The sequence below is a fragment of the Carassius auratus genome, chromosome 7, assembly GCF_003368295.1.
Source record: "Carassius auratus strain Wakin chromosome 7, ASM336829v1, whole genome shotgun sequence".
NCBI lineage: Eukaryota > Metazoa > Chordata > Actinopteri > Cypriniformes > Cyprinidae > Carassius > Carassius auratus.
The window spans coordinates 3,740,982-3,767,560 of record NC_039249.1 but is presented as its reverse complement, the minus strand read 5'-3'; the positions used below and the strand labels follow the sequence as shown (position 1 = coordinate 3,767,560).

The 26,579-nt window shown below is 35.7% G+C and overlaps 1 protein-coding gene across 1 annotated transcript in view; it reads right to left on the bottom strand.

Moving 5' to 3' along the window:
* The window catches only part of LOC113105552 (elongator complex protein 4), a 58,013-nt gene that overhangs the window by 18,950 nt on the left and 12,484 nt on the right, over positions 1–26,579 (bottom strand). The window contains exons 6-9 of the mRNA XM_026266673.1: positions 22,746–22,830; positions 16,281–16,469; positions 11,893–12,001; positions 7,922–8,028 (exon numbers count right to left, since the gene is read on the bottom strand). Of these exons, the coding sequence (XP_026122458.1) occupies positions 7,922–8,028; positions 11,893–12,001; positions 16,281–16,469; positions 22,746–22,830 (490 nt within the window). The remainder of the gene's footprint in view (positions 1–7,921; positions 8,029–11,892; positions 12,002–16,280; positions 16,470–22,745; positions 22,831–26,579) is intronic.

Sequence of the window (26,579 nt, the reverse complement as noted above, 5' to 3'; positions counted from 1 at the left end):
AATACTTCAATAAAGAATTCAAATTTAAACTAATGAAATAATACAAATAAACTCGTCAAGATGGACTGCATTCTTATGGTATCTCTAATATATAGATAATGGAGAACTACTGTAATAATCCCAATACACAAGTATACATATGTACAGTACATGTGTATATAAACACAAACACTTTAGCAGTGGTTTAACGATGCAGAATTCACAGCAAGCGTGCGTGATTGCAGATGTGCATGTGAGGGGGATGGGACAAACTGGAGGCATGCCAGGGATAGGTGAGCTGTCACTGCTCATTAACATCACCGCCATGATACAAGGAAGCAGGGGAGGCTGGGGGAAGTGGGCGGAGATTTTTCGGCCATAAAATGTAAGTGTGATGGAAAACTTGCTCTCCTACACTTCTGAATTGCCACTTGGCAGTTGCCTCATGGGAAACCATGGCACGCAAACACCTTATATCTCAATAGTTTTTGCCAAAGGGAAAGCACACAAATACAGAAACACACAACTGAATTCTCTGTCGAAGTATACAGGGTGACTGAGGGATGAAAAGTACTACTTCAAAACAAGAAGAACATAGAAAGACATAAATTGATGCAATAAACACTTATCATATTTTATATATTCACCTCTCTCTTTAAACAGACACACACACCTACACACACACAAGCATGCTTTTTTATAGAAAGTGATACTTTTATTAAGCAAGCATGCATTAAATAGATCAAAAGTGACATTAGACAGTTATAATGTAACATAATATTTATATTTAAAATAAATGTTCATCTTAGAATCCTGAAAGAAAATATCATGATTTCGTCAAAAATATTAAGCAGCAAAAGTTTTTTTTTTATACTGATAATAACAATTATAATAATAAGTAAATGAGTAAAATAATTGAGTAATAATAATAATAATTGACCACCGAATAGCATAAAAATTAATAACATAAGAATGAGTTCTAAAGGATCATATAAAATATTTAATAGGCCAATATTTACATTTCAATATATTATTTTAAGTATTAAATCATTACATATTAGATAAGTTTACAAACACTTTTATAGCCCTATAAAATAACAACAGCAACAAAAAAATATACAAATACATAAATGGAGTAATTTATTTATTTATATAAATTACATTCATCTTTAAGTAATTATGAATGGAAATTAGAAAAAAAAAAACATATTAAATTTTACAGTCACAACAGTGCGTCTAAAGTTGTGGGCTTTAGCAGTGCTTGAATATTATTTGCCAGTTCAAACGTGATTGGCTCTGACATCCTTTGGCCCCGCCCCCCATACTTCCCCAATAGCGCTGTCACTCAGCATTACTCCTCCTCATTAGCCACGATGGGAAAGTTTGTCTAAAGCAGAAATAGCTTGCTCAGCTCACAGTTCACAAAGCTGGGGTCAAAAAACTCAGCCGGGCTTTTGGTCTCATAAACATTCTTTAATATGGATCAGGACCCTCCCATTTTGACTCATGAATAATCCATTAGTCTACATTAAAGTGCATTTGAGGACTCATTAATATGCATTTCCAGTCACCTCGGTCATCTGTTTAGGTTGCATTGAAAAGCAGCCAGCTGTAGGTGTCGGGGTGAAGGTGGTCATAAAATTCATCAAGATTTTATGGCCAGTTACTCAATGACTGCCTGTTTAAAGGTTTTATGCAAGCTTTAAAATAACCCCTTCCTTATCCAAATTCAAAAAGGAGAGAAGTCAAAGCAGCCCAATACATTTACTAAAAGCAACAGCAGTTCTCAAAAACCCTCACCTGAAAAATCTCCTTTATCCTTATAATGCACAAAGCTATTTTTATGCAGCGTTCAGAAAGTGACTGTCCGTTGAATGAAAGTACTGGGAAAGTGTGGGAAAGTTATTTTTAGCAGCCATGCCAGAACAGACAAAGACTGCTACTCGGCCATCTTCTGCTATGGATCAAAATTCCACCTTTGAACCGGCCAGCCGATTTTGCTGATGATGGCACGTTTAGCCCAAACGGAGTCGCCACTATTTAAAGTGAAGTAGTGCATCCATAAAAGAGGGTATTTTTTTTTCATTTAAAAAAAAAAAAAATGATTGCAACTGACCTCCTCAAATATTCCAGGAGCAAAAATAAGTTGTTTAACAATTTTGATCTGGTTACCCTCCAAGTTATCCATGCTACAGTCTCATTTTCACAACAAAGGCTAGGTTCAGAATGACATACTAGTATTTTTTAGAGAGAAAGCAGCATGCCGTATTTAGCCTATACCATGAACAGTATGCTCATTTTCTATATGCATAGCCTACAACTTTTGCCCAAGCAAGGCACAGCTGTGTAGAACACTGTATTGCACAATGAAATGTTTGAATTAATCTTTCATTTACAGTGTGAAAAACAAACCTGAAGCAATAAAATTGTAACACCTATTTCTACACGCCACTTGCTGAAATGAACATGCAACATAATGAGGTGATTCAAAAACATATGAAACTACTGTACATCAATTTTGCACATGTACTGTATAGAGAGCAGAGTATACGCTAAAGTACTTTGCACTTAAATGTGTCCTAGGCAAAGAGAAATAAATCTATAGCATTAAATATTTCTATCACTTCCAAAGCTTGACAGTAATATTGTTAAATATCATTACAATTTAAAATAACTGTTTTCTATTGATTTTTTATTTATTTAATATGTTTCTGTGATGCAAAGCTGACTTTTTAGCTTTATAACTCTAGTCTTCAGTGTCACATGTTCCTTCAGAAATCATTTTTATGTGTTCAACAAACATTTCTCATTATTATCAAAGTAGCTGCGCTGCTTAATATGTTTGTGGAAACAGTGATAGCCTTCTTTTTTAAATTTGTTTTGTGATGAATTGAAAGCTCAAAAGAACAGCATTTATTTGAAATAGATTTTTTACAACAATTAAAAAGTATTTACTGTCACTTTTGATCAGTTCAATTTATTCTTGCATAAAAAAAAATCTGACCCCAAACATTTGAACAGTAGTGTAAATCAGCACTCAAATGATAAAGCCAAACATTACATTATTAAAATTAATTTGCATGTTCAATCATATATTATAAGTGACCCAGTAACAATGTTTTACTATATTTTTAATCACAGTATAAAACCATAGATAGTTCACTTATGTGGATTAGAAAAGAGCAAAAACTTGATTAAAAAAAATATATATTTTTTTTATTTTATTTATTTGACTGCTAAAACCAACCACACCATTCAGCAGCAAGACCTAAACCGATCAGGCTGGCCCAGACACAACCAATCAATCAAGATATTGCCGCAGGAGCAGAACCTTCAAAACTAAGATGGGACAACAAAAAAACAATTACTAAAGGAATGCATGTGTGGTTATGAGAATTATAAAAGCAATGTTCTAACTTATCACCATAAATATGTCCACACAAGTCTTAAATATGCCCTCAATTGGTAAAAAAGAGAAAGAAAAATCTTGATGGTTCAACCAGTCCAAAGAAAACAATGCTGATACTGCGTTTAAAACTTTCACACCTGATGACACTCAACCCAGTGCTGAGCTTTCAAGATTGCACCTCCGTAAACCACGGCTAATTTTACCTAAATCCTGGATTGAAGATCATCTGACCTCACCTCCAGAATCCTCAACTCCCTCGGGGTGTGTTTGGCTCAAGTTTGGGTCAGAGGTCACGCTAGGGTAAGTAAAGTTTAATCAAATACCTCTTACATTCCTGTCTCAGTCCTCAGTTGATCACCTCACTCGTTGTCGAGCATTCAACTGACATGTATGCGAATGTGTAAGTGTTTGCTAATCACGTTTTTCCTCATAACCCCTTTCTCTATACCTGGTGGAACAGGGACAGAGGTTAATTCTGACCGCAGGGCATTCTGGGCAATTGACTGCTCATCAACCGCCAACTGAACTTTCCCAGTCAGTCAAAGACAAGCAGCCAAATGCTCCTCTGGGTAGCTGAGTGACAGCATGTAGACCCAACCTGCAGTGATTACATTACATTACAGCACAGCAACTCGCCTCAACAGACTAAAATATCATAATTCACGCTCAACTGTATTTGCATTCAGGATGCAGGATTGATTAAAAAAATTGACAAATGAAAATGTGTAGTACTTCTGGCTTCTACTGTTGATTAGATTCTATCTTTTCCTTCCTTCACTGTATGGTGCAAGAAAAATAAAAGTAAAGAAAAAAATATATATTTTTTTTAGAAGAATAATACATTTAATCCTAATAAACTTCTTATTTTAACTTTGATGAACTTTTTTGATCCACTTGTTGTCTATGTTGACTAAGTAAATTAATGAATATTATATATATTTTGTGTGTGTGTGTGTGTGTGTGTGTTAATTTCTTTGTTATTTATTTATTTGTGTATTTATACTTATCTGATTTCACCTGAAGCAAGAATGAAGCTTCAGCATGAAAGCAGTCGAGAAAGTAATAATCGTTAAAAAAAAAACAAAAAAAAAACATCATCATCAACATCATGATGCAGTGGACAGTATGCACTTTACTGTCCATTGCAATACTGTAAATTATGTTCATAGTTCTGCCTATAGTGTACATACACTTTTACATAGCCCATTTGTATAGTATGTTCATAGTACACCTATCTGTATATCGTGCTTATAGTATTTAATATCTGTAAATTATGTCCATAATACTTACCTGTATAGTTATTGTACATATTATAGACCTTTATTCTGTATTTACTGCTTATTGCACTTCTGGTTAGATGCTAACTGCATTCCTTGTACCTACATGTGCAGTGACAATAAAGTTGAATCTAATCTAATCTAATATCGGTTATAGGCCATAACAAATGTAATTTTAAGCATGACCCCAAGATTCCATATCAATGCATTTAGAAACCCAATTGAATGAACTGCATTTTATAACAGTACACAGGAACAGCTAGAACACGCAACTTAGGAATGATTCAACCTAATATTTCGGTTTGGCAGTTTTCACTTCTCCTGCATGGTTTCCGTGTGTGAAGACTCATCTTTCTGTGGTCATGTTATCATGACGTGGCTGATCTCTGATTGACGTGTGCACTCGGAGCGACCTGACTGACACACACTTGGCCTGCCAATCACCTTTCAACCACAATCACTGAACACAGATCAGACCTCTGATTCACACAGACTCATCTTAAAAGGAAGGCAAAAATACATTTTTTCTTTGTGGTGGAGGTTGGAATGAAAGAACAATGCTAGAAAGAAAATGTGTTAAAATGCTCATATCAAAAAGAAAACTTCCCCACTTTTACACGTTGGGTCATAATTCAGGTCAGTTTAGAGGTTCTGAGCACTGAAAGTTCTCAAAGTCAAAAGATGATTCTACTTGATATGAACTCTTGAAAGTAAAGCGAATGCACGCTAACTCAGTGCCGCAGGGCAAACTCATTAAGATGAATTTCTTTTCACCCACTATACATACTCCACACGGCACATTTGTTTGTGTGCGTGACAAAGGTGTTGGTGTAAAACTATTTGTCAAAGACCTGTCTGTAGGTTATTGGCTGGATTGGCATGGTGAGATCGAATGGGAAACACCTCATGAAAACAAGTCTCTCTCTCTCTCCTTTCAATAATGATAACTTTTTTAAATCTTATTCGCCACATTTTATTGTGATGTCATCCGCAGTGGGAGTTCCAATTTAGAACATATTCTCATAATCTCATTTGAACTGTTCTATTTATTCAATTTTTTTCCATATACAGTACATTTGTGCAATTAAATATAGTGTTCGTGTCAGTGGCAATGTTATGGGTACGATTCTCAGCGAACGCATAAATGTATTACATAACCTTGAATATAAGGCACATAATCAGCATGTACATACAGAAATTTAGAATTGCATTAAGAATTACAGTTTTACATACACTTTGCAGTATCTGCAAAATATATAAGTTTTTTTTTTAGTTAACATTTTTGCTGAAGCATATTTTATCCAATGAATATTGCCCCTTAATTATTTAGTTTGGGCAATTAAACCATTTTACTCATCAGATTTTTTTGACATGATATTTACATTTATGCAGTTGGCAGATACAAATCGAATTATATTGCATTTGCCTACATTTTATGAGCTCTTGCACTTCTTGGGAATCCAACCCAAGACTTTGGTGTTGCTAATGCCATGCCATGTTTCAATTTAGTTACAAAATAATTACACTATCCTTTAAAGGAGCATGCTGAAAGATCTGATGGATAGATGTTAAGGTACATTCCGCTTCCCACCAATTCTGAGTGCTGTTACAACACAAACTCACATTTGAGCCCCTTCCACAAACTCAAAGTGGTTGGCTCATTAAGCAGCCATTGAGGGAAACCACCTTGACTTTTATTGACCCTATAAATCTAGTGAGGAGTGGATGAGAGGTCTCTGCCTTCGAGAGCGTTTAAAGACAAAGACTGCTGGTCCTTCCGAGACAATACACTTCCTGATTAACTATTAACAGCTTCACCACTGATAACTTAATTAGGGGCCAATGATGGTGCTTTAGTAAGAGCATGGGCCCTTTCATTTGTCTCCACTTGATGGACAGGCACTCATTGGCTGGAAGTGGATAGTGTGTGTGTGCTCTTGTTTTTGTGACATATCAGGACACAACTCTGTATAATGACATGGGTATGACACAGGTATTAGAAGGAGAGGGTGACTTATGAGGACATGTCCCCATTTTCCAAAACGCGTATAAATCACACAGAATTAGTTTTTTTTGAGAAAGTAAAAATTCACAAAGTTTCCTGTGAGGGTTAGGTTTAGGTGTAGGCCCATAGAATATACAGTTTGTACAGTATAAAAACCATTACGCCTATGGGATGTCCCCACTTTTCACAAAAACAAACATGTGTGTGTGTGTGTATACTGAATGGTTTGTAATGGTAGTAAACTTACAACATAAAATTACCACTCAACCAAGCGTCAAACAGAAACCTATTTTTGAAACTTTTCTAGAAGCTGAAAATAAATGCACAATAATTCATGATGAACTGAGGAAAGGTTTTTTTGAAGATCTTATTATAAAACTAGGTTGTGCTAGTGATTATTACATTTTGAATTGTTTTTTTTTTTTTTAACAAAAACGCATCGGTTTGCTGGAGCTGTGTGAGACACTTATTTATGGATGGGCATTTATTGAACTTATTTTGGACTGATACATGCAACACCGGCTGACTGCAATGATTTTTATTTAACTCCGACTGGATTCATCTGAAAGAAGAAAGTCATTTACAGCTATAGCTATATATAGGATATATATCATATAGGATTGCCTCTGGGGCGGAGTAAAACCTAATTTTCATTTTTGGGTGAACTAACCCTTTAACTAACAAAGAAATTTCTAGGTTTAAACTGACAGTTTTTTTTACGCTAATATATTTACTGGGGCACATCTGATCACAAGTGAATGCATGCAATCAATATCTGATCAGACCTGTCGGAGTACTATATAATACCCAGTTACAAAATGATACACAATAAGGACTTTTAGTGTTTTTATGATTATTCTGAGGAGAGGTTTAACATGTCCAGTTTAAAATCAATAGTTTCAACCTTCCTAATTGACACTCAATAGCTCAGGAAGATAAACAGGAACTAGCGAAGCACAGCTAATCTGGACATCAATTCATAATCATGACCTCTTAATATGTGCAGTGATTCGAGGGACATGGATGGAGGGAAAAACATTTGCAATTAAAAAGAGTAATCTTAGCACCTACAATATCCTACTCTTATTGCACTCCACATGTAAATATTAGAACCTACAAAGTTGCAGATAAAAAAAGCTCTGCTTGAAAGAGGAAAAGACAAGTGAATACACTGAAGAAAATATTATTAAAGCAAACATATGAGAGGACACGACTGTACGTTTTTGAGTGCCATCATTATTGTGAACTCACCTCAATTGTGAACTGCTTCCTCTTGAGTTTGAAGGCCAAGTCCTTCGTATCGGGGACCTCACAAGACAAACAGTTCAGACGGGGTAACTGATGAACATGCAGGAGACCTGAACAAACACAGAAGACATCACATCACTGTATAAATGTGCTGGAAAGACATGCTGAAAGGATATATTGTTCAGTATAAACTTCAAATGTTTGCTCAAAAGTTTGAGGTCTGTAAATGTTCATGAAAGCCATTTCTTCTGCTCACTAAGACTGTATTGAGCTGATTGAAAATATATTAAAATTGTGAAATATTACTTCAATTCAAAAGAACGGTTTTCAATTTGAATATATTTTAAAATATCATTCATTCCTGTGATGCAAAGCTGAATTTTACTCCAGTCTTCAGTGTCACATGATCCTTCAGAAACCATTCTAATATACTGATTTGCTACTCAAAAACATTTCTGATTAACAATGTTGAAAACAGACATCCTGCTTAATATTTTCTTTGGTGAACGGCAAATAGAAATCTTTTGTATCATTATAAATGTCTTTACTATAACTTTTGACCTAATTAATGCATCCTTGCTGATTTAAGTCTTAATTTCTTTCAAAAAGGGAAAAATGTACAGGTTGTGAGCAACAACATTTTGTAGGTGCATGCGTTGCATTAGGTGCAAATTGTGTGAATGGGTTTCTAACACTGTGACTTAATTCATACGTTTTAATAGAGTTTTTTTTTTGTGAATGAAATTGCATTTAAAATCTTTTAAAGTCTCTAAAGAACTGAGTCATTACATTTTAATGAGCATGATGTTTCTGACTATACTCACAATCATATGCAGGCTAATGAACATGCTCTCTAGCAAATATTTTTGCCAGGTTTGTTTTGCCTATTACAAATTTTTGAACTGACTGTGTTTTTTTTCATTGTCTGTTTTACAGTGAGCACATGTAGCTATCACCTTTCACACTGGCCACTATTGCATTGTATCAACCATTATTTTATTAGCTGCACCAATGGGCAGAAACCAAAACATAGGAGAGAAGAAGTGCAGCGGAGGGAGGAGTAAGAAGAAAAGCAAGAGAGGTGAGTGGAGGATGGGGTAAAACAAGGTCAGTCAGCAGAGGGGCATGTTGGGAAGAGAGAAAGCTTTTTCACCCCCTTTCTCTTTTTAATTCCTAGCCCAATTTTTTTTCTCCCAGTTATGCAGCCAGTAGAAATATGACATTAAAAGGATGCACTGAAGACCAGGATGAAGGGGGTGAGAGGATGGAAAGAGCATGTGTGTGTGTGTGTGAAGGCTCCGCTTGTAAAGGGACTCGTGCGCTAGGTTGATTCCGCTCGAGTTGATTCGCTGTGACAGGACTCCCAACATGCTTTGTGCAGTGGACGCACCACAGAAAAGAAAGAGTGGCCTCATGTATGTCTTCTCATTCACTATTGTCTAGACCTTATGGCAAAGCATTAATTCATGAAACAAGATAAAAATTAACACCAAGAGATAACAGTAACTCTCCGAACACCAAATTTTTGTTCAAATACAAAAAAAAAGTATGGATAGATACGTTGCTGAGGTGTGCTCATAATTTGGAAAGCATTGCATTATATTTTTGTGCACCTTATCCATTTTCAAACACGTTTAAAATAGATAATTCACACACAACTGAGATAACATTAACAGCTGAAATAACATTAATTACTTATTTTTTTTGCAAGCATCTGATAAGTCTTAAAAAGAGCTAATTCACATCTTACTAACATCTCAAACTTCCTGAAATGAACTAATTGGTGAAATTTAAATTAATAATTTGTTCATAAACATCTGAGAAAAACTGCTGAACGTTGTTCATGTTGTAACATCCACCAACAAATGTTTTAGCAAATGTATTGATGAAAAATACACTGAAATAATTGTATTATTTTGTCAAAGAACTAACTAAACAAACTAAAAATAAATTCTTTGCAGTATTGTAAATTATAAAACAAAATAATCAAAGGCATAAACTGCGACCTGAATTTTTAAATAATAATAATAATTAGCTAAAAAAAAAAAAAAATCAACGGACAGTTTTAAAATACACACTTTAAATAAAACACATACATACATAAATAAATACATAAATAAATGAAAAACAAAAATTCTTGAATTTGACATTTTTTGCATCTAATTTGTTCATAAACATCTGATAACCTTCTAAACAAAGGAACTATTATGTGAAGATAATTAAAATGATAAAATAACAAATATTAAAATTACAAAATGATGTAATAAATACATAAAAACAAAACCAAAGAGAAGATAAATAAAACCGATTTGAAGAAATAAATGGCATTAACACATAAACAGCATTATAAAATAACATAATAAATATTAAAATAAAACATCACAATAAAATAATACATATTTATAAATATTTATAAATAAAATATAAATAAATTAGTAGAAAAAAAAACTACTTATGAAATTCAACTCATTAGCGTTTAATTTGTTTATTAACAACTGATAAGCATCTAAATAAATAAATTAATTTGGAATCATCCGAGGTCATTAGTGATTGTAAACCACACCCCCTTTGGCTATTACATACACACACAGCAAATGAGTGCAAGAAAGAAACGGGGCAGGGGGTGGAAACGAAGAGAGAGGACTGTAAACAAACTGACCTTTACAGAAAGATGGACACAAAAGAGATGAAAAGATAAAGCATGCAACATGAAGAGATGAAAACAAGGAAGAATATAAAGAGGCAGAATGAGAGGAAAAAGGACAGGACGGAAAGAGCATGAGCCCCAACGATCTTCCTCATCTGCAGGCTGACCACAGAGAGGTTTTAGCCAGTATGAAAATATTGATTCTGCAACTCTGCGGCCCCTGAGGGCTGTGCTGGGTGCCTGTGATGGGGCGGATGGGACTGTGTGTGTGTGTGTGTTTGCCGTGGCAGCTGAATCTCCCCCTGGCCTGTCTGCCAAGGAGCACGTCTGATTGAACACAGCCACACTAACACGAGCTGACAGCTAGAGAGAGGTCCACCCTGCCTGCCCCTCTCTACTAATGCACTTTACTGAGCCTGTGTGTGTGTGTGTGTGTGTGTGTCTCAGAGAGAGAGAAAGATAGGATGATGCAAAAGGCATGAATAAGATGAGGGACCAATGAAACATAAAGAAAAAAAAAAAATTCTGAAGAAAATGTTAGCAGTGTTCGTCTGTGTAAAACGCTCTGCCATGATTCTAGACTGTCGTGGATGGTTACCAGGGTTATTAACCTTTATTTTTTGTATATATTCAGTTTTAATCATGTTAGATTAAGCTTTAATAATTTTGTTACATGCTTTTGATCCTTTTTATAATTTTTATTTTATATTAGCTTTAATAATATTTAGCTTTAATTTGAGTAATTTTAGTACTTCAACATAAACTTATTTTACCTAGTTGCCAAGTGTACATTTTAATTGTTATATTTCTATATATATTTTCTTTATGTTTTATTGAATATTTAATTTTGTATATATGTTTATGTTTTATCTAATATTTATATTCTTCTATATATTTTATATAATTAACATTATATTTCAGCTTTATTTTAAATAACACTTCACTTTAATTTCGTTTAAAGTTTCAGTAATTTTGTTGCACGTTTTGTAATTTATATTAGTTTTTGTTTAAAATATCCATATCGTATTTATTATATTTCTAGAATAACAAATAGAATATATAGTATTTCATGTTTTATTTGTCGTTTACACACACACACACACACACACACACACACACACGTTTTTATATTCATTTTATTGCCCATCATAGGTGTTTAAAAAAAGTAAAAAAAAATAATAATAATAATAATTCTAAATCCGACTGCATAAATTAGATCTCAAGTGGTGCACAATGAGTTAGAAGCAAAAGTGTAATATTCAGGCTTTGGGTTTTTTTTTTTGCTAGTGTATTTGAACTCTTGCATGTACTGTATGTTTCTTCTCACCGTGATAGTCTTTGTAAAGTGGGTTGGTCTCCTTCTCCGAGCCTCTGAATGATTCCAGAGCTATGGCTGTGTCACTCAGTCTGATTATTCGTCCCATTACGGCTCTGTTCTGAGAGAGTGGGAATAGATGAGAGACAGGAAATACACGAGGAGTGTACAAGTAAATGTAGGAATATCTAAAGCAATGCTGAGAGCATCTCTTGCTAATATTATCTCAATGGAGATAAATATGGAGCAGGGTATTCCAGAGACTGAATTCATGAGCTTACAGAACTTAATGTGTCCAATTTACAAACACCACTCTCTTTGATGACTGTAATCTTTAACACTAGATGCATTCTTTGCATTTGAGAGATCATTGATGTCAATTTGAGGTATAATTAAAAAGTGTGAGGTCAAAAAAGGTTGGCTCTTTCACTTAGGTAAGTAACAAACCACTTAGCAATCAATATAACGTTCAAACATCAATCATCTAAACGGGTATTATTAGATTATCTTCAGCTGTACTACATGAAGGCACCTCTGTAAACTGCTGCCTTTGGTTGCGTCGTGTAACATTAAATCCATCAGATCAGAGCAATGCAGAACATACGTCTGCTGCTCAAACACATCGAGTGTTTGGATTCCCTCAAACACATGCTCTCCAAATCTGTCCGTCTCTCTTTCTCTGATCGCACGACTCATGCAGTGTCGCCATACGGCACAAATCTGGACGAACGCAAGCATAAAGCCACATCAACTCCATAACATCCATAGATCCCTTCTCCATTGGAGACAAAGACGTCTCGCCCATTAGCGCTTTCATTCCAAAAATATCTGGTGTAAAACTGTCTTCAGTTAATTTAAAGCATTTCAAATACGCCTTTCAGCTCATCAACGTTGTGTGTCACAAAAGAATTATACAAGTTTACATTGCACACTTTGAAATGGCCTGACAGTTATGATTTTAACAGGAAACAACTGGTGTAATTCTGCAAAACTGCTTAAAATGTGGTAAAATCATGGTAAACAGAGATATTCACAAAATATGCACTAAACACATAATGGGCTTGGAAAACAAGTCATGAAAACCTGTGACCTTGACCTTACAGATATGAAGCGCATGCTTATGGGTAAAACTGAAGAAACCCAAATCAACAACAGCAAAGGCACTCATGCCGATGCTGATGAGAAAATAAACCAGTTTAAAGTATTAAAGAGCAAAAATGCACAAACACACAATACAAACTGTTGAGAGCGCCTCCTTCTGGCAAACACAAATACAGAGTCTCTTCACAAACCAGGGAGCACTCCAAAGAAGGACAGAAAGATAAGGCCGTTGTGAAAAATTCATCTCTATGCCACTCGTTAATATTTCATATACGCTCTCTCTCTGTAGCAGCTGACGTAGCCTAATGCAGTTTTCATGCATCTGTGTCCTTTCTTTTTTCTTTCCTCCTTTCTCTTTTCCTCCCTTCCTCTCATCTACAGTAGACTTTGAGAGCCTGTGTGTTCGTGTACGCAGCCGTGACCCTTTTCCCAAATCTAGCATAAAAAATTTAACCCAAGCGACTGTGTTAGTGACTGTCACTGTTAACTCAAAACCATCACACCAATGCAAGCCAACAAAACAACAAAAAACTGCCACTACAGCAGCTGAGCCAACATATTGAAGGTTCAAGTCCAGGATGGAGTTTAATAAAACAGACAGTAGTTGAATTGGTTACATTACTTGAAGAAATACTGTAAATGCATTCATTTAAAAAGATGGATATAAGAAACAATATGCATGTGAATTAAAAATGAGAATAAATCTTTGATGTAGCTACATACTCTCTCTCTCTCTCTTAAATGCATATGCAAAGTAAAATGTATAAATAATATACATTTCCCAATGGCAAATCATGTTAAGCTCATTTAAATATAAACATTACAGGTGAAAAGCAAACAAATAAGAAATGGATCCAGATATGGTTTATGTATCATGCAGTCCATTATTACATTTTGTTTTACTTTGATAAATAAATAAATAAATGGAAATATGAATTAATAAACATTTTCACAAATTTAATTAGAGCATTTTACATTAATCTTTTAAACAAGGGCTTATTTTAATGATACAAAAGTAGATCTATATTCTTAATTATTCTCAATTATATTCTTAAAAACAATATATATATATATATACACACACACCTTTTTAATATGGTATTAAAATATGTTCAAACTACATGAATACATCTTGTTGGTGGCTGAAAGTATGATTAAAGTAGGAAATAAAATATTTAGTAAAGAGCACACAGTGAATGTGTAAAACGTTGTGAACAATGCTTGCTTTCTGTCGATTTGTGCACAGATTGTATGCAGTGCTACTAATTGAACTGCTCTACAAGTTAAATCAAAATGTTAATTTTAGCCATAATAACAGTTCAGCTCTTCCTTAAACGTCCTTGGTGTCTCTGAAACTGTCATTCTTCAGGCAGATAGACCGGGTCTGCAAGGTCCTGAGCCAACAGCGGCTGTAACTGTAGATGTGTGTGGTAGTGGACTATGGCTATTTGAGCAGAGATTGATTAAAGTTTCAGATGGACTGTGGCTTTAATCTCGTCAGAGGAGGCTTTCAATGCCCGGCCCTTTCCTGTCAACATTAAAAATACATGACAGGACTTTTCATTACAACTCACATCTGATGGACTTCAGATGAGGTGCTAATGCAAATAATGGAAGATGAACACAACAGCTGTAAAAGTTGACCCCAAGTTTAGTAGTGTAAGCAAAAACCTTGATCCCACAGACAGTATGCTGGTAATATTACTGTACATTAAAAACATCTCTTCAAACTCTAAACCTCTAGTAGCACATTTATAGTTTTGAGGTTTCCACTGTGTAAATTTCATTATAAAAATCTTGCATAACTACATTTTGAAACTACAAAATCAGAATCTTGCATAACAAATGACCTCACGACTAAATTACTGAATCTCCAAGGGTTACATGGTGTTTTTAAAAGGAAATAATAATAACAATAATACCTAAATACAGTATAAACCGTAATAATGTGAAATATTTAGAATAACTTTCATGTGCACTATATTTCAAATGTATTCATTTGATTGCAAAGCTGAATTTTCAGCATATACTAATATGGATATTAATGGATATAAAGCATCTTATATCCTGATTTGTTTGAAATATAAATATTTAGTAACATTATAAATATATTTACAGTCATGTTTGATAATTTTAACACTTCCTTGCTGAATAAAATCTGTCCATCTATATCTATTTATATCTATATATATCTATATATCTATATCTATCTCTCTCTCTCTCTCTCTCTATATATATATATATATATATATATATATATATATATAAGACAACAAAATCGGTTTGTACCTAAGCCCTCACTGCCTCAAAACATACTGTACTTACTACTAGTTTACATCATATCCAATCCACAAAACTACTTTCAAGCCAACGTTTACTCCATCACCTCCACCGCAGAAAACCGCTGTGTGCCCCCAGCCTCCCTGAGAGGGGTTTTAGCACTTTGTCTCCAAACGGACAAAGAACAGTGAGATCTTGTCTTTTGTAGCGCTCTTAGAGCACAGCGGCTGCAGCCTGGCTCTCGTTGGCTAATGGAGGCACAAAGAAAAGGGCCTCTCAGGAACCGAGAGACGCTGAAAGAGAGAAGCGCCCAGAAAGACTCGAGACTGACCATTGGCTGGCTGATTGCAAAGTTGAGGGCCTCAGACAAAGAATGTGGGTTCACGCGCCAATGAAGACGCTCCTCTGAAGGCCAAACATACATGTACTCAAACAGATACACACACAGGCCCCCTGAACCCCAGCCAAGCGGAACCTCATTCACACAACGGAGGGGGGTCGACTCTTTGACTCCGGCTCATGGGGCGGTTATGGTGTGCCAGGGTCGACAAACTTATGGTGACCTCAATGCTGCTGCTTGTGACTGACAGTCAAGTAAAAAAAAAAAAAAAACAAATCTAAAAAGGCTGTTCTGTGGGATTAGTTCTGGAAGTCAGTGGTGCAAAGGTCTAGCATTCATGATGATGCCATAAAAATTAAAAAGTTTTGAATGATAGCACAAAAAAAAAAAAACTACAACTGATACCTACCTAAGTGTCTGTGCAAGACGTGTCACCAAAATAGTGTTATGAGGGTGTTACTAGAACAACCCTAGAAAACAAATATTACAATGATGTCATCACTGTTGGAAGGATTTTGAATGACAAAACAAAGACAATAGAAAGATGGACTGATAGCTAGAAAGAAAGAACTATGGATGGATGGATGGATGGATGGATGTTGTGGCTTAACAGTGACTCCAAACATCATATAAAAAGGATTTATGTGAATACACAGAGAAACTACGTGATTAATCATACCTGTATGAGGTGGGAGGGTACGGTCACTATAGCGACTGAGAGTGAAGAGCGTAACAGGCCTCGGAGGGCGTAGAGAAATGTGCTGAGGGCGTGGCAGTGGGCGGGGTTATCATTACAGCACACATCATCACCCCAGAGCACTGACCCCAGAGAATGAAGACCCAGCCGCAGGACATTCCGAACCTTAGACTACAGGAGTGAAAAAAAGTGTGAAAAATAGAGACAAACACACACACACAAACACACACAAATTTAATTTCAAACACTGCATTCTTTACGAGATATCTGAAAATGTACAATTCATGTGAACAAATCCACATCTGGCTTGTGTAATTAATATTTCATTAAAGCAATGTAAAGTAAACTTTGTGTTCAAAAATGCATGAATGAATATCTTAACCGTTTTTAATAAGTGCATCTTAATTTAAAAGAGAAACAAGAAAAAAACTGTGGTGTTGCATGACACTTATTTACAGTAACATGTCAATGATCTTTACATTTTCCACTACAGTTTTTAGAACTCTATAAGAAGTAGCAGTTCTGCAGCAAAATAAGAATTTTTTAAACAAGTGAAACACTGTATGTGACCTAGATGCAAATTTACACATTGCAGGGTTTGCAATGTAGCAAAAACAGTGTTAGTTTCAGGTAAAATGCTGCAACAGAATCAATTTAATCTTTATTGTTGTCATTATATTCTGCATATCTCTGACCATTTCTTTATTACATTTAAACTAAACGGTTACTTTTAGAAGAAACCTATGCTCCCCTTTCACTCTCCCAACTTTCCTCATCTGTTCCCTCACCTACCCATTTCTCATATCTGAATGTGAATGCAGCAACTGACACTTTATGCTCTACTTTAACCTCTTTTCTTGACGATATTTGTCCTCCGATATCAATTGTTATCCGATGTTCTTCGTCAGTATCAGACCAAATTCAGGGCAATATAGAGAAAATGGCACTAATCAAAAGATCTGTCAGACCTGAGTATGTATCAGTCTTTGCTTTCATCTTTCTCTGCTGAAGTCCATACTGTCAAATCTTCATATTTGCACAACAAGATCAACAGCACTCCAGACACCCGCAATTTCTCTCATCACTGGCCATCCCAGGGAATCCACTTCACTGGTTTGAATCCAATCTCAATGGTAGGTCTTTTAAGGTGGCCTGGAGAGGGGAGGTATCCAAAGCACATCAACTGGTCACTGTTCCTCAGTGAGGTTCCTCAGGGATCAGTTCTTGGACCTCTCCTCTTCTCTTCTCCATGAACACTACATCACTAAGTCTCATCATACAGGCACATGGCTTCTCCTAAATAAACCTTCTCCACACACACCTACAGAGGTGCAAGGCCAAGGGAAAAAAATCTAAATCCAATCGAACTGTACACTCAATTAAGCAGACTGTTTATTATCCAATGTTTCAGCTAGTAGCCTTTGTCAAGGTATAGTTTCACAAAAATAGAGAGTAGTATAAATAAAGGAGATAACTGAACATAGTTGAGAGTGATGAGATCCAAACCATCCAACAATTAACCAATTGACAATTAGACACTAACATGGAATATTTCCTCACCGTCACAACCCTATGGTGGAATGATCTTCCCACCCCATCCACAATTCTGAATCCCTGACAATTTGACAACTGAAAATGAATCTCTTTCGATGCAACTTGACTTCATTTTAAATAAAAATGTCTTTCTCTTTTATTTATTCCTTCCCTTTCTAGCTTCCTGTGACTGTTTGCCTCTTTAAGAAGAACCGCTTTATGTATTCCCCAATTGTATGTCGCTTTGGATAAAAGTGTCTGCAAAATGACTAAATGTAAATGTAATGGTGAAACAAATTCAATACATGCAAGACAGACAACCAATCACAACACCCACCTCCTGTTGTCCTCTAACTTCAAAAATTCACTGATGTATTTGTTTTATAAGTGTTTTCACTTGTAAATGGTGCTGGATCTGTGGATATTTCTCTTTTCACTGAAGAAAGCTATATTATGGATAGAGAGGACTGGTATATTATCCTGAAGCAACGATGCTCCGAAGCAAACTTACGTTTTGCATGCATTTCTTAAAAATACACAGCTTTTCATTTCAAAAGACGTTCATTGAGTCCTGTGGATTAATTGTAGAATATGGTTTAGCTTTTATCAGCTGTTTGAACTCTCATTCTGACGGCACACATTCACTGCAGAGGATCCATTGGTGAAGCTTAAATTTTCCAAATTTGTTCAAATGAAGAAACTAACTCACCTATATCTTGGATGACCTGAGGGCAAATACATTTCCAGCTAATTTAAATTTGAAGGTGAACTTTTTATTTAACTGTACTCATTGTCTTGTACTTATTGCAGTAATGAAAGTACACTAAAATCACAAAAACTTACTAAAAAAAATTACTCAATCAATCAATTAGGGACTCTCAACAGGACATGATTAGCCATTGTTCAATTTCACATTTATACTCTCTCCATAATGAGAGAGAGAATGGTGAAAAGGCAAACAAAACAGTGCCTAAATAGTATGTCATACATAAGTGTGCAATGACTTGTGTAACTAAGTCAGTAGTGGAATCCTGTCTGTAGTGAAAAGCCTTTTGTCTGTTGGAGTGAGGGTCATGTACCTCTCAAACAACTTGAATCAATGAAACAAACGGCCCAGCCAAGACCACTCAACAGCACGGTCAAACGGAACACGGTGGTCAAAAGTGATTGGACAACATCTTCCAATCAGGACAGTTGCCTGACATGACCACAATGTGGCTGTCAACCTAAGAGCCAAAATGTCTGCTTCCAACAAGTGCCAGGAAATTCTTGGCATGTTATCCGCCAACATCAGCCAAGCTAAGGGGCCATGGGTGAGAGATGTGCCCTTTACAGTGTACAAAGTCTGACAGGGAATTGAAAATTATTCTCAAACCATCAAAGAGCTGATTGTGAACCTGCTTAATAACGATTGAGAGGACACCTCAGACCAGAACAACTAGAAAACTGGCAACTGGTGTGACAGCAACACAAGTTTCAGATGTCCCAGAAAAGCAGGAAAATTTCATATTTGCATATTTATAAAGATGTGTGAGGTAGAAGCTCTTTTCAGCACTTTCAGTTTAGACCTAATAGTTGCCTAGTCTTTAGTAAGCCTCTTGATAAAATACACATTTTGGATAAGTGGTGGACCCACAACAAATTAACTACTGTAGCAGTCAAAATAATTTACAAAAAAAAAAAAAATATATATATATATATATTATATATATATATATATAATATATATTATATATATATATATATTATATATATATATATATATATATATATATATATATATATATATATATATATATATATATATATATATATATATATATATATATATATATATATATATATATATATATATATATATATATATTCTGAATTCTGATAATTAGACAATAAAGCTATTTTCAAATTATAATATAAAAACATCAAATTTCGGTTACATTTATATTAATATAAATAATATTTCAGATTTTTTTGTTGAATAACATTTCTATGATTTTTATAGTTTTACAAATAAAAAAAAGAAAAAGCATTTCTGGTAGGCAGGGATCCTTTTTACATTCTTAAAAATTAGGACAATGCAATTGAAAATACATAAGATGTTTAAAGCTGTTATAACCTTTTAAAATAGGGGATAGAAAAGTTCCCCAATACAAGAATTGAAATTTTTCTTTGATATTATTGTACACATGCCTTTATTTAGTATCTTTGTCCTGTGAATAACCGATTAACCTGATTATATCTTTGAAATAGAGAAAAGGAAGCTAAATAGCTGATTTAAACCAGCTGAAAATAGCCGTGGTGTTGAATTGTCTACAGCCTGGTTGTTCTCCTCACATCAGCCTTCGTCCACTGACAATAAACAGTAAAGTTAACACCCTCTACACCGTCCAGCAATCACAAGCATCTTAAGTTAAATAAACCTTATTGTTTGACTGTGCTTCTTGAGGGTTGAGCTTGACATTTCCACAAAGAGGTGTTCCTGACTCACCGGCTTCCTCTTTCCTTTCGGCCACACTCCGGCTTTTTACTGCTCACACTCTTTTCCCCGTTATGTGTGCATGAGAAAAATGATATGCTTTTAGAAATTTCTAATGGTAACATGAACATACAACAAAAAGGATATAATAAAAAGCTTAATTAATGCTTTTACCAAACCTAACGTGACCAGCAAATTGACACTGCACTCTATTCAAACTTTATAGGTCATTGCAGTCATAGCTAGAATTGAGTCACCAATCTGACAAACGTTTTAGTCAGTCTCACTGTTGCCCTGTTTGCTCTCATTCTGAGCATTCTTGCCTTTGTGCCCATGTTCTCTCAACCTCATCACATTCCACGACCTCTGCCAACAGAAGGGCACTGTTTGATGATGTAAGCGCTTAATCTGTCGCTTGACTGACAGGGGATCGAGGACTTCCAGGGTGAGGAGCCCGAGGTGTCCATCAGAAAAACACTAAAGCACAACGATCAACAAGAGAGAGCAAACACAAACTAGACTTAAGCTAACCGGCCTCATGGGGAGCAAAAAAAAAAAAAAAAAAAAAAAAAAAAAAAAAAAAAACACATTCTAACATGCCTGGATGTATATGGAGAGTTTGTTGAAAAGCTAATTGTAGATGACAATCAAAACCTTCATCAGCATTACTCCTGATTGCACAAGCAGATTCTTCTGGAGTATCATAATGTAAGACGCAGCGCAGTGAAATATTTTATAAAATTTTTAACATTTATTTAAGGCACATTCACACAGTGAATGATAACCATAAAGTTTTAGAAATCATTCATTCTTTAGAATTAACTTGGTTTTTTGTCCTTGCTTTGTTTGTTTCATCATAAGAAACAATTTGAAGAAATTTAATGTTGATTATTGTGACGTTTGGACTTTCATTCTGACGGCACCCATTCACTGCAGAGGATCCGTTGGTGAGCACGTGAGGTAATGATAGATTTCTTGCAGTAAGAAAGAATATAACTGAAAGTAATACGTTTTTTTTTTTGAAGATATATTTTTGCCATTTTTGCCTTTATTATGATGTGACAGATCAGAGCTGACAGCAAGGACTGGACATATTTTTCATTTAATGTAAAAACCACACACGACATGGGTTTCCTCTCTTTAACTGAACTAGAACACCACTTAAACAATTGTATTTAGGATTATTTTATTTATTTCGTTTTAATGCCATATAAACAAATATTTTTTAGATTTTTTATGAATTGTTTGTTGGGTTTACATAAGCCTGGGGTGTAACTAAAATGTGTGTAAATACAAAATAAATCTCTGAAATATAAAATAATAAAATAAAGGTGACTTTAGAGCATGCGATTTGAGAGGTTATAGTATAACTTCGCGGACTATATTAAATAAACGTATAGGCCTGCTTGCTTTAAACCGACACAAAATTTGGTCAGGAGACCATGTATAGAGTTCAGCACATGACAGAAGCCACATTAGGGCCACATAAAGTTGGAAACTGATTAAAAATAGCGAGTGTATCCTCAAGCGGCCCGGTCCCAAGAGTGGCTCAGCAGATGCAGTGCTGATGTGGAAGTCAAGACAGGGGCTATCATGGGGCCGTTTCTGAGAGGGGCCCCCAGAGGGGCCGAGCTCCCCTGCTTCTCAGTAGGAGCTAATGAATATGAACAGACAGAGGGCATATTGCCCAGTGTCTGTCTTGGCCTGTTTACCACAAAACTAATAGGACTCAGCTTAAAGGAAGAGGACCCAAGGGAACCCATCTCCCTCCTGAGAGCGATTCAAGCACAACACGGAGAAACTGACAACTGAGGATGAGATGAGAAAAATAGGAATAAAGTTGGAAAGGAAAAGAAAAAATAAAGCCTTTATATTTGTAGCTCTTTTCCATTTCCTAATTATCACAAGCTTTGAAAGCCACACTACAAAGAAAGTGAAAGCACAGACAAAATCAGGCAACAATTAGCCAACCGAGACCAATCAATGAAACAACAAATTAAAGGTCTTGTAAAAACACTGCCTGCGGCAAAACGCTTTCATTGTTCCAGAGGTGTGAATGACAGAGTGTCTGTTAACTGTGCATTCATTTCATTACAGCCTTTTCGGTCAATTTAAAAGATAGTTCACCCAATAATTATAAATGTGTCATTTATTCACCCCATTTAAGTCAGCGTTCATTGAAAATCTTGCTTTGAAAGTGGTGGTCACTATTCATTTTAATTACCTGAAATTAGGCATTCTGGTACGATTGACTCCTTTTATGTTCTACGAAAGAAAGAACATTTTATGGATTTTGAAAGACATGAGTGAGTAAATGATGGCATGATTTTAGTTTTCTGGGTACTATTTCTTTAAAGTTATAGCTGCTGAAAAAAGTAGATTATGATTACCAGGGTAGAGAAGCAGAGAAATAAATGGCTAAACAAAAGACAACCAACCTGTGGTGTGGATCCATCAAAGCCTTCTTTCCGGATGACCGTCTGGATAGACTTCAGGAGAGCTTGATAGGGTGATGGTAACGGACTGAAAGAATGTGACAGAAGAATGACATATACTTATTCTGAACATTTTTAACATTAATAATAATAAGAAATGTTTCTTGGGCAGCGAATCATCATATAAGAAAGATTTCTGAAAGATCATGTAAGACTGAACATAAAAATTAGAAATTTGTACTAATGCTAAACTCAGAATATTATTGTAATCATTGTAATAAAATTAATGCAACCTTTGAGCGCATGTGTGTCTTTCAAAAATATAAAAAACAAAATCATACAAACCCCAATGTTTCAAAGAGTAACGCAAGTGTAAAATGTGGTCACATTTAACATTTGAGTTTTTTATCAGATGCTTTAATCTAAAGTAACAAGTGTGGAATTGTGCAATTAATCATTCCGTTGTGTCTCAAAGCTGTAAGAGAAGTTTCAAAGTTGGCTTAGAACAAATGTGCAAACAAATGATAGCTTCAAACCATGTTCATTATTCTTCTTTTTATTTAATTTTTATACAAAGGTTTAGTTTCAGGAAAATGCATGAATGTGGACTATAATGATTATGGCTTCATTCCAGGTCAAAAGCTGATGATATCTATATACACTTCAATTAAAACCACTAATTGTTGCGGCATATGCTGCCGTCATAAAGTGGGATTTGCTCCGATATCACAAAAGGCTGTTGACATCGGCAGTAACCCTGGTAACCTAGCCGTGCATGTGTAGGCGCAAGGAAATACATCACTAATTAAATCAAATGAAATGAAATTAATTAAACACTTTGGCACCTCTGTCAGCTCGGGGCGATCCCCCTGAGGCCTGCGGTGAGTCTGAGTGTGCTGTGTTAACGGGACAGTGCTTCTGATCCCAGTGACACAGCGCTTCTATGTTAAATCAGGGGTAAGATGTGCAACTCATAACAAGGGAGGTCAAAGCACTTGACCTGCTCTGCACTGCACATTTTGTCTTTACTCAAATATAGCCCCTTTCACACTGCCATTCCGGCAAATACACAGGTAAAGTGCTCCTCCAATTGTTCCCGGGTCGCTAGATTTTGCACTTTCACACTGCCAGTGATGACCCGGTATATGCGCGTGCTTTCACACACAACCCTTGAAGATCCCATAACGACACGTGACATCAGCACGTGACGTGTAATGTACGAGTCGAAAACGCTAGGCACGTTATACTTTCACTGAAGCAAGCAAACGATCTCGCCGTCAGCGCGGAAAGTGTGGAACTCACTGATCTCTGCTTCATTACAGTTTGCACATATTTTTTTGTCGCGAACGTTGATCTTCCTTCTAAACAGCCGGTAAAAGAGTCGCGCGAAAACACGCGTCATCACTTCGACACGGAATTAGATCTGGCTTTTGTTCACACAGCGCTCGTTCCGGGTCGAACCCCGCAATGTTACTAGGTCCCCGACCCGGGTTCAATTCGGTAATCAATGCCAGGACGTAGTTTTCACACAGAAGGCGACCCGGCAATGTTCCGGAAATATTGCGGGTCCGACGTGCAGTGCGAAAGGGGCTTATGTGTCTTTCTCCCTAAAATCCGAGAATGTGTGTCACACAGTGTCCCCGTTTTTAGACCCTAAAACTGCATTAGATGATAAAATACCGCATACCGAAGTGTTTCAAAATTAAGAATGCTAAGTTTACTTGAGCATTAAATCAGCACATTAGAATGATTTCTGAAGGATCATGTGACACTAAAAAAATTGAGTAATTATGCTGAAAATTCAACTTTGCATCACATGAATGAATTAGATAAAAAAAAATATTAAGATATAAATCGGTTACTTAAAATTGCAATATATTTCATACTGGATTTTTTGACCAAATAAATTGTGGTTAAGATGGTGAGCATGAGAGACTTGGAATGGAATGGCATTCAGACATTCTGAAAACTCCAATTACTATTCAGAGCAAGTTCATTTTTGTTTGAAATCTAATGATGCCGATCAAGCAGCCTGTTGAGATTAAACGACTAGACCGAGATTTATGTCTTTGCTCATTTAAAGATATATATCACACCTCAGGGGTTTTGTTAAGTCTTTCATTCTGTCACTTCAGTCATTCATTTGAGTCTTTCCCTCTCATTCTGGCTCACAACATGTTGTAATGACCACACTGTGCCACTCTGCATGCAGCTACGACAGCCATCAATTACTCAAAGATTGAGAACTGGATTTAAATCTTGACAAACAGCAGCTTCCAGGCCTGACACCGATGTTTAGTTGTGTTCAAAAGGACTAGCTGAAATTTTCTGATTCAAACTCAAATAATCAGATTATAAATTTTATGACACAGTCACATCAACACACATAATTAAGTATCAAAATGTGAATTTTGTGTGTTAATCATTATGAAAAAAATGGTGTTGATTATGAATCTTCCATTTGATCATTAATCTTCCATCTGTGCATATTCACATGGTGTTCAAATGTTTGGGGTCGGTTAAGACTATCGAAATTTTTTTTTTTTTACTTTTATGGTTTTGAAAGAAGTCTCTTGTTCACACCAAGACTGCATTTATTTGACCAAAAATATTGTTAAAATACCTTAATACTATACAATTTTTCTTAGCAGCCATTACTCCAGTCTTCAGTGTCACTGATGAACAGAAGGTTTCAAAAAACAGCATTTCTTTGAAATAGAAACATTTTGTAACATTATAAATGTCTTTACGGTCACTTTTGATTAATTGAATGCATCCTTGTTAAACAAAAATATTAATTTCTTTAAGAAAATATATAATTGACCCCCAAACTTTTGAACGGTAGTGTGCAATTTCACGCTCTGATTTCACTGATTTGCTCCTTAATAGGGTGAAACATGTGTTTCCCTCCTTTGATTAAGACCTGGGGAGGTGGGGGTGGCGGCAATCAAAAGAGGACACGCCCCCATTGTGTCTGAGACAGAGACCGCAGCAGCCCAACGGAGCGTGATCGCTTAAGGTGCCGTCCGCAGAGGATAATGGCCGACAGGTGAGCTAATTAAGATCACAGTGATGCGAGCGAGAGGGGGACCAGAGGGGCGCGTGGAGGCAGCATCCGTCTTAAACAACAGGCTCCGCTTTCACCTAGAGAGCAATTTGTGCCAATTACGCCACGTAGTGAAACGGAGAGATTTAACAGTCTGGAAATAGCATGGGGCTTTTTATTCTATGAGCTGTGAAACGTGGAAAGACAATGAGGGGTTTTTTGTATCTCAAGACATTTGATTGTCGCTTAAGCTTGCTGATTAATTGATTCCTTTGAAAGGGATAGGAAGCAGTTTTCTACGTCTGATTCTGCCCCAATTTGTTTATTGTGAAATCATCAACACAGGCTCACAAGAAGAAAAAATAATAAATAAAACATTAGGGGGAAACTCTTAAGTTTCCAGCTCAAATAAAAACTTAGTAGTAAGACAGCAACTACTTTTATTCCTTTTCTCACAAATTATAATCAGATTATCAATTTACAGACTTCTTTGGTCTTTCCATGCACAATTATATGTTATGATGACCCCAAAACACTTTTAGCATAGTGCATGGTTTGTAAAGTAAACCATTTGACATCCGTATCAAATCAGCAGCTACATATGTATGATTTCTCTGACGTAGTAAACTTGCTTGGTAGCTCACCTGGTAAACCACTTCATTGTGATATCGAGCATTTAGGTACGAGTCCTAATTTTCATGACACTCAATATAAAGTTGAAAGACTTTTAGCTAAAATGGAATGGAAACAATATAAACTTTTTGGCAAATTCATCTTCACCTGTTTCGAGA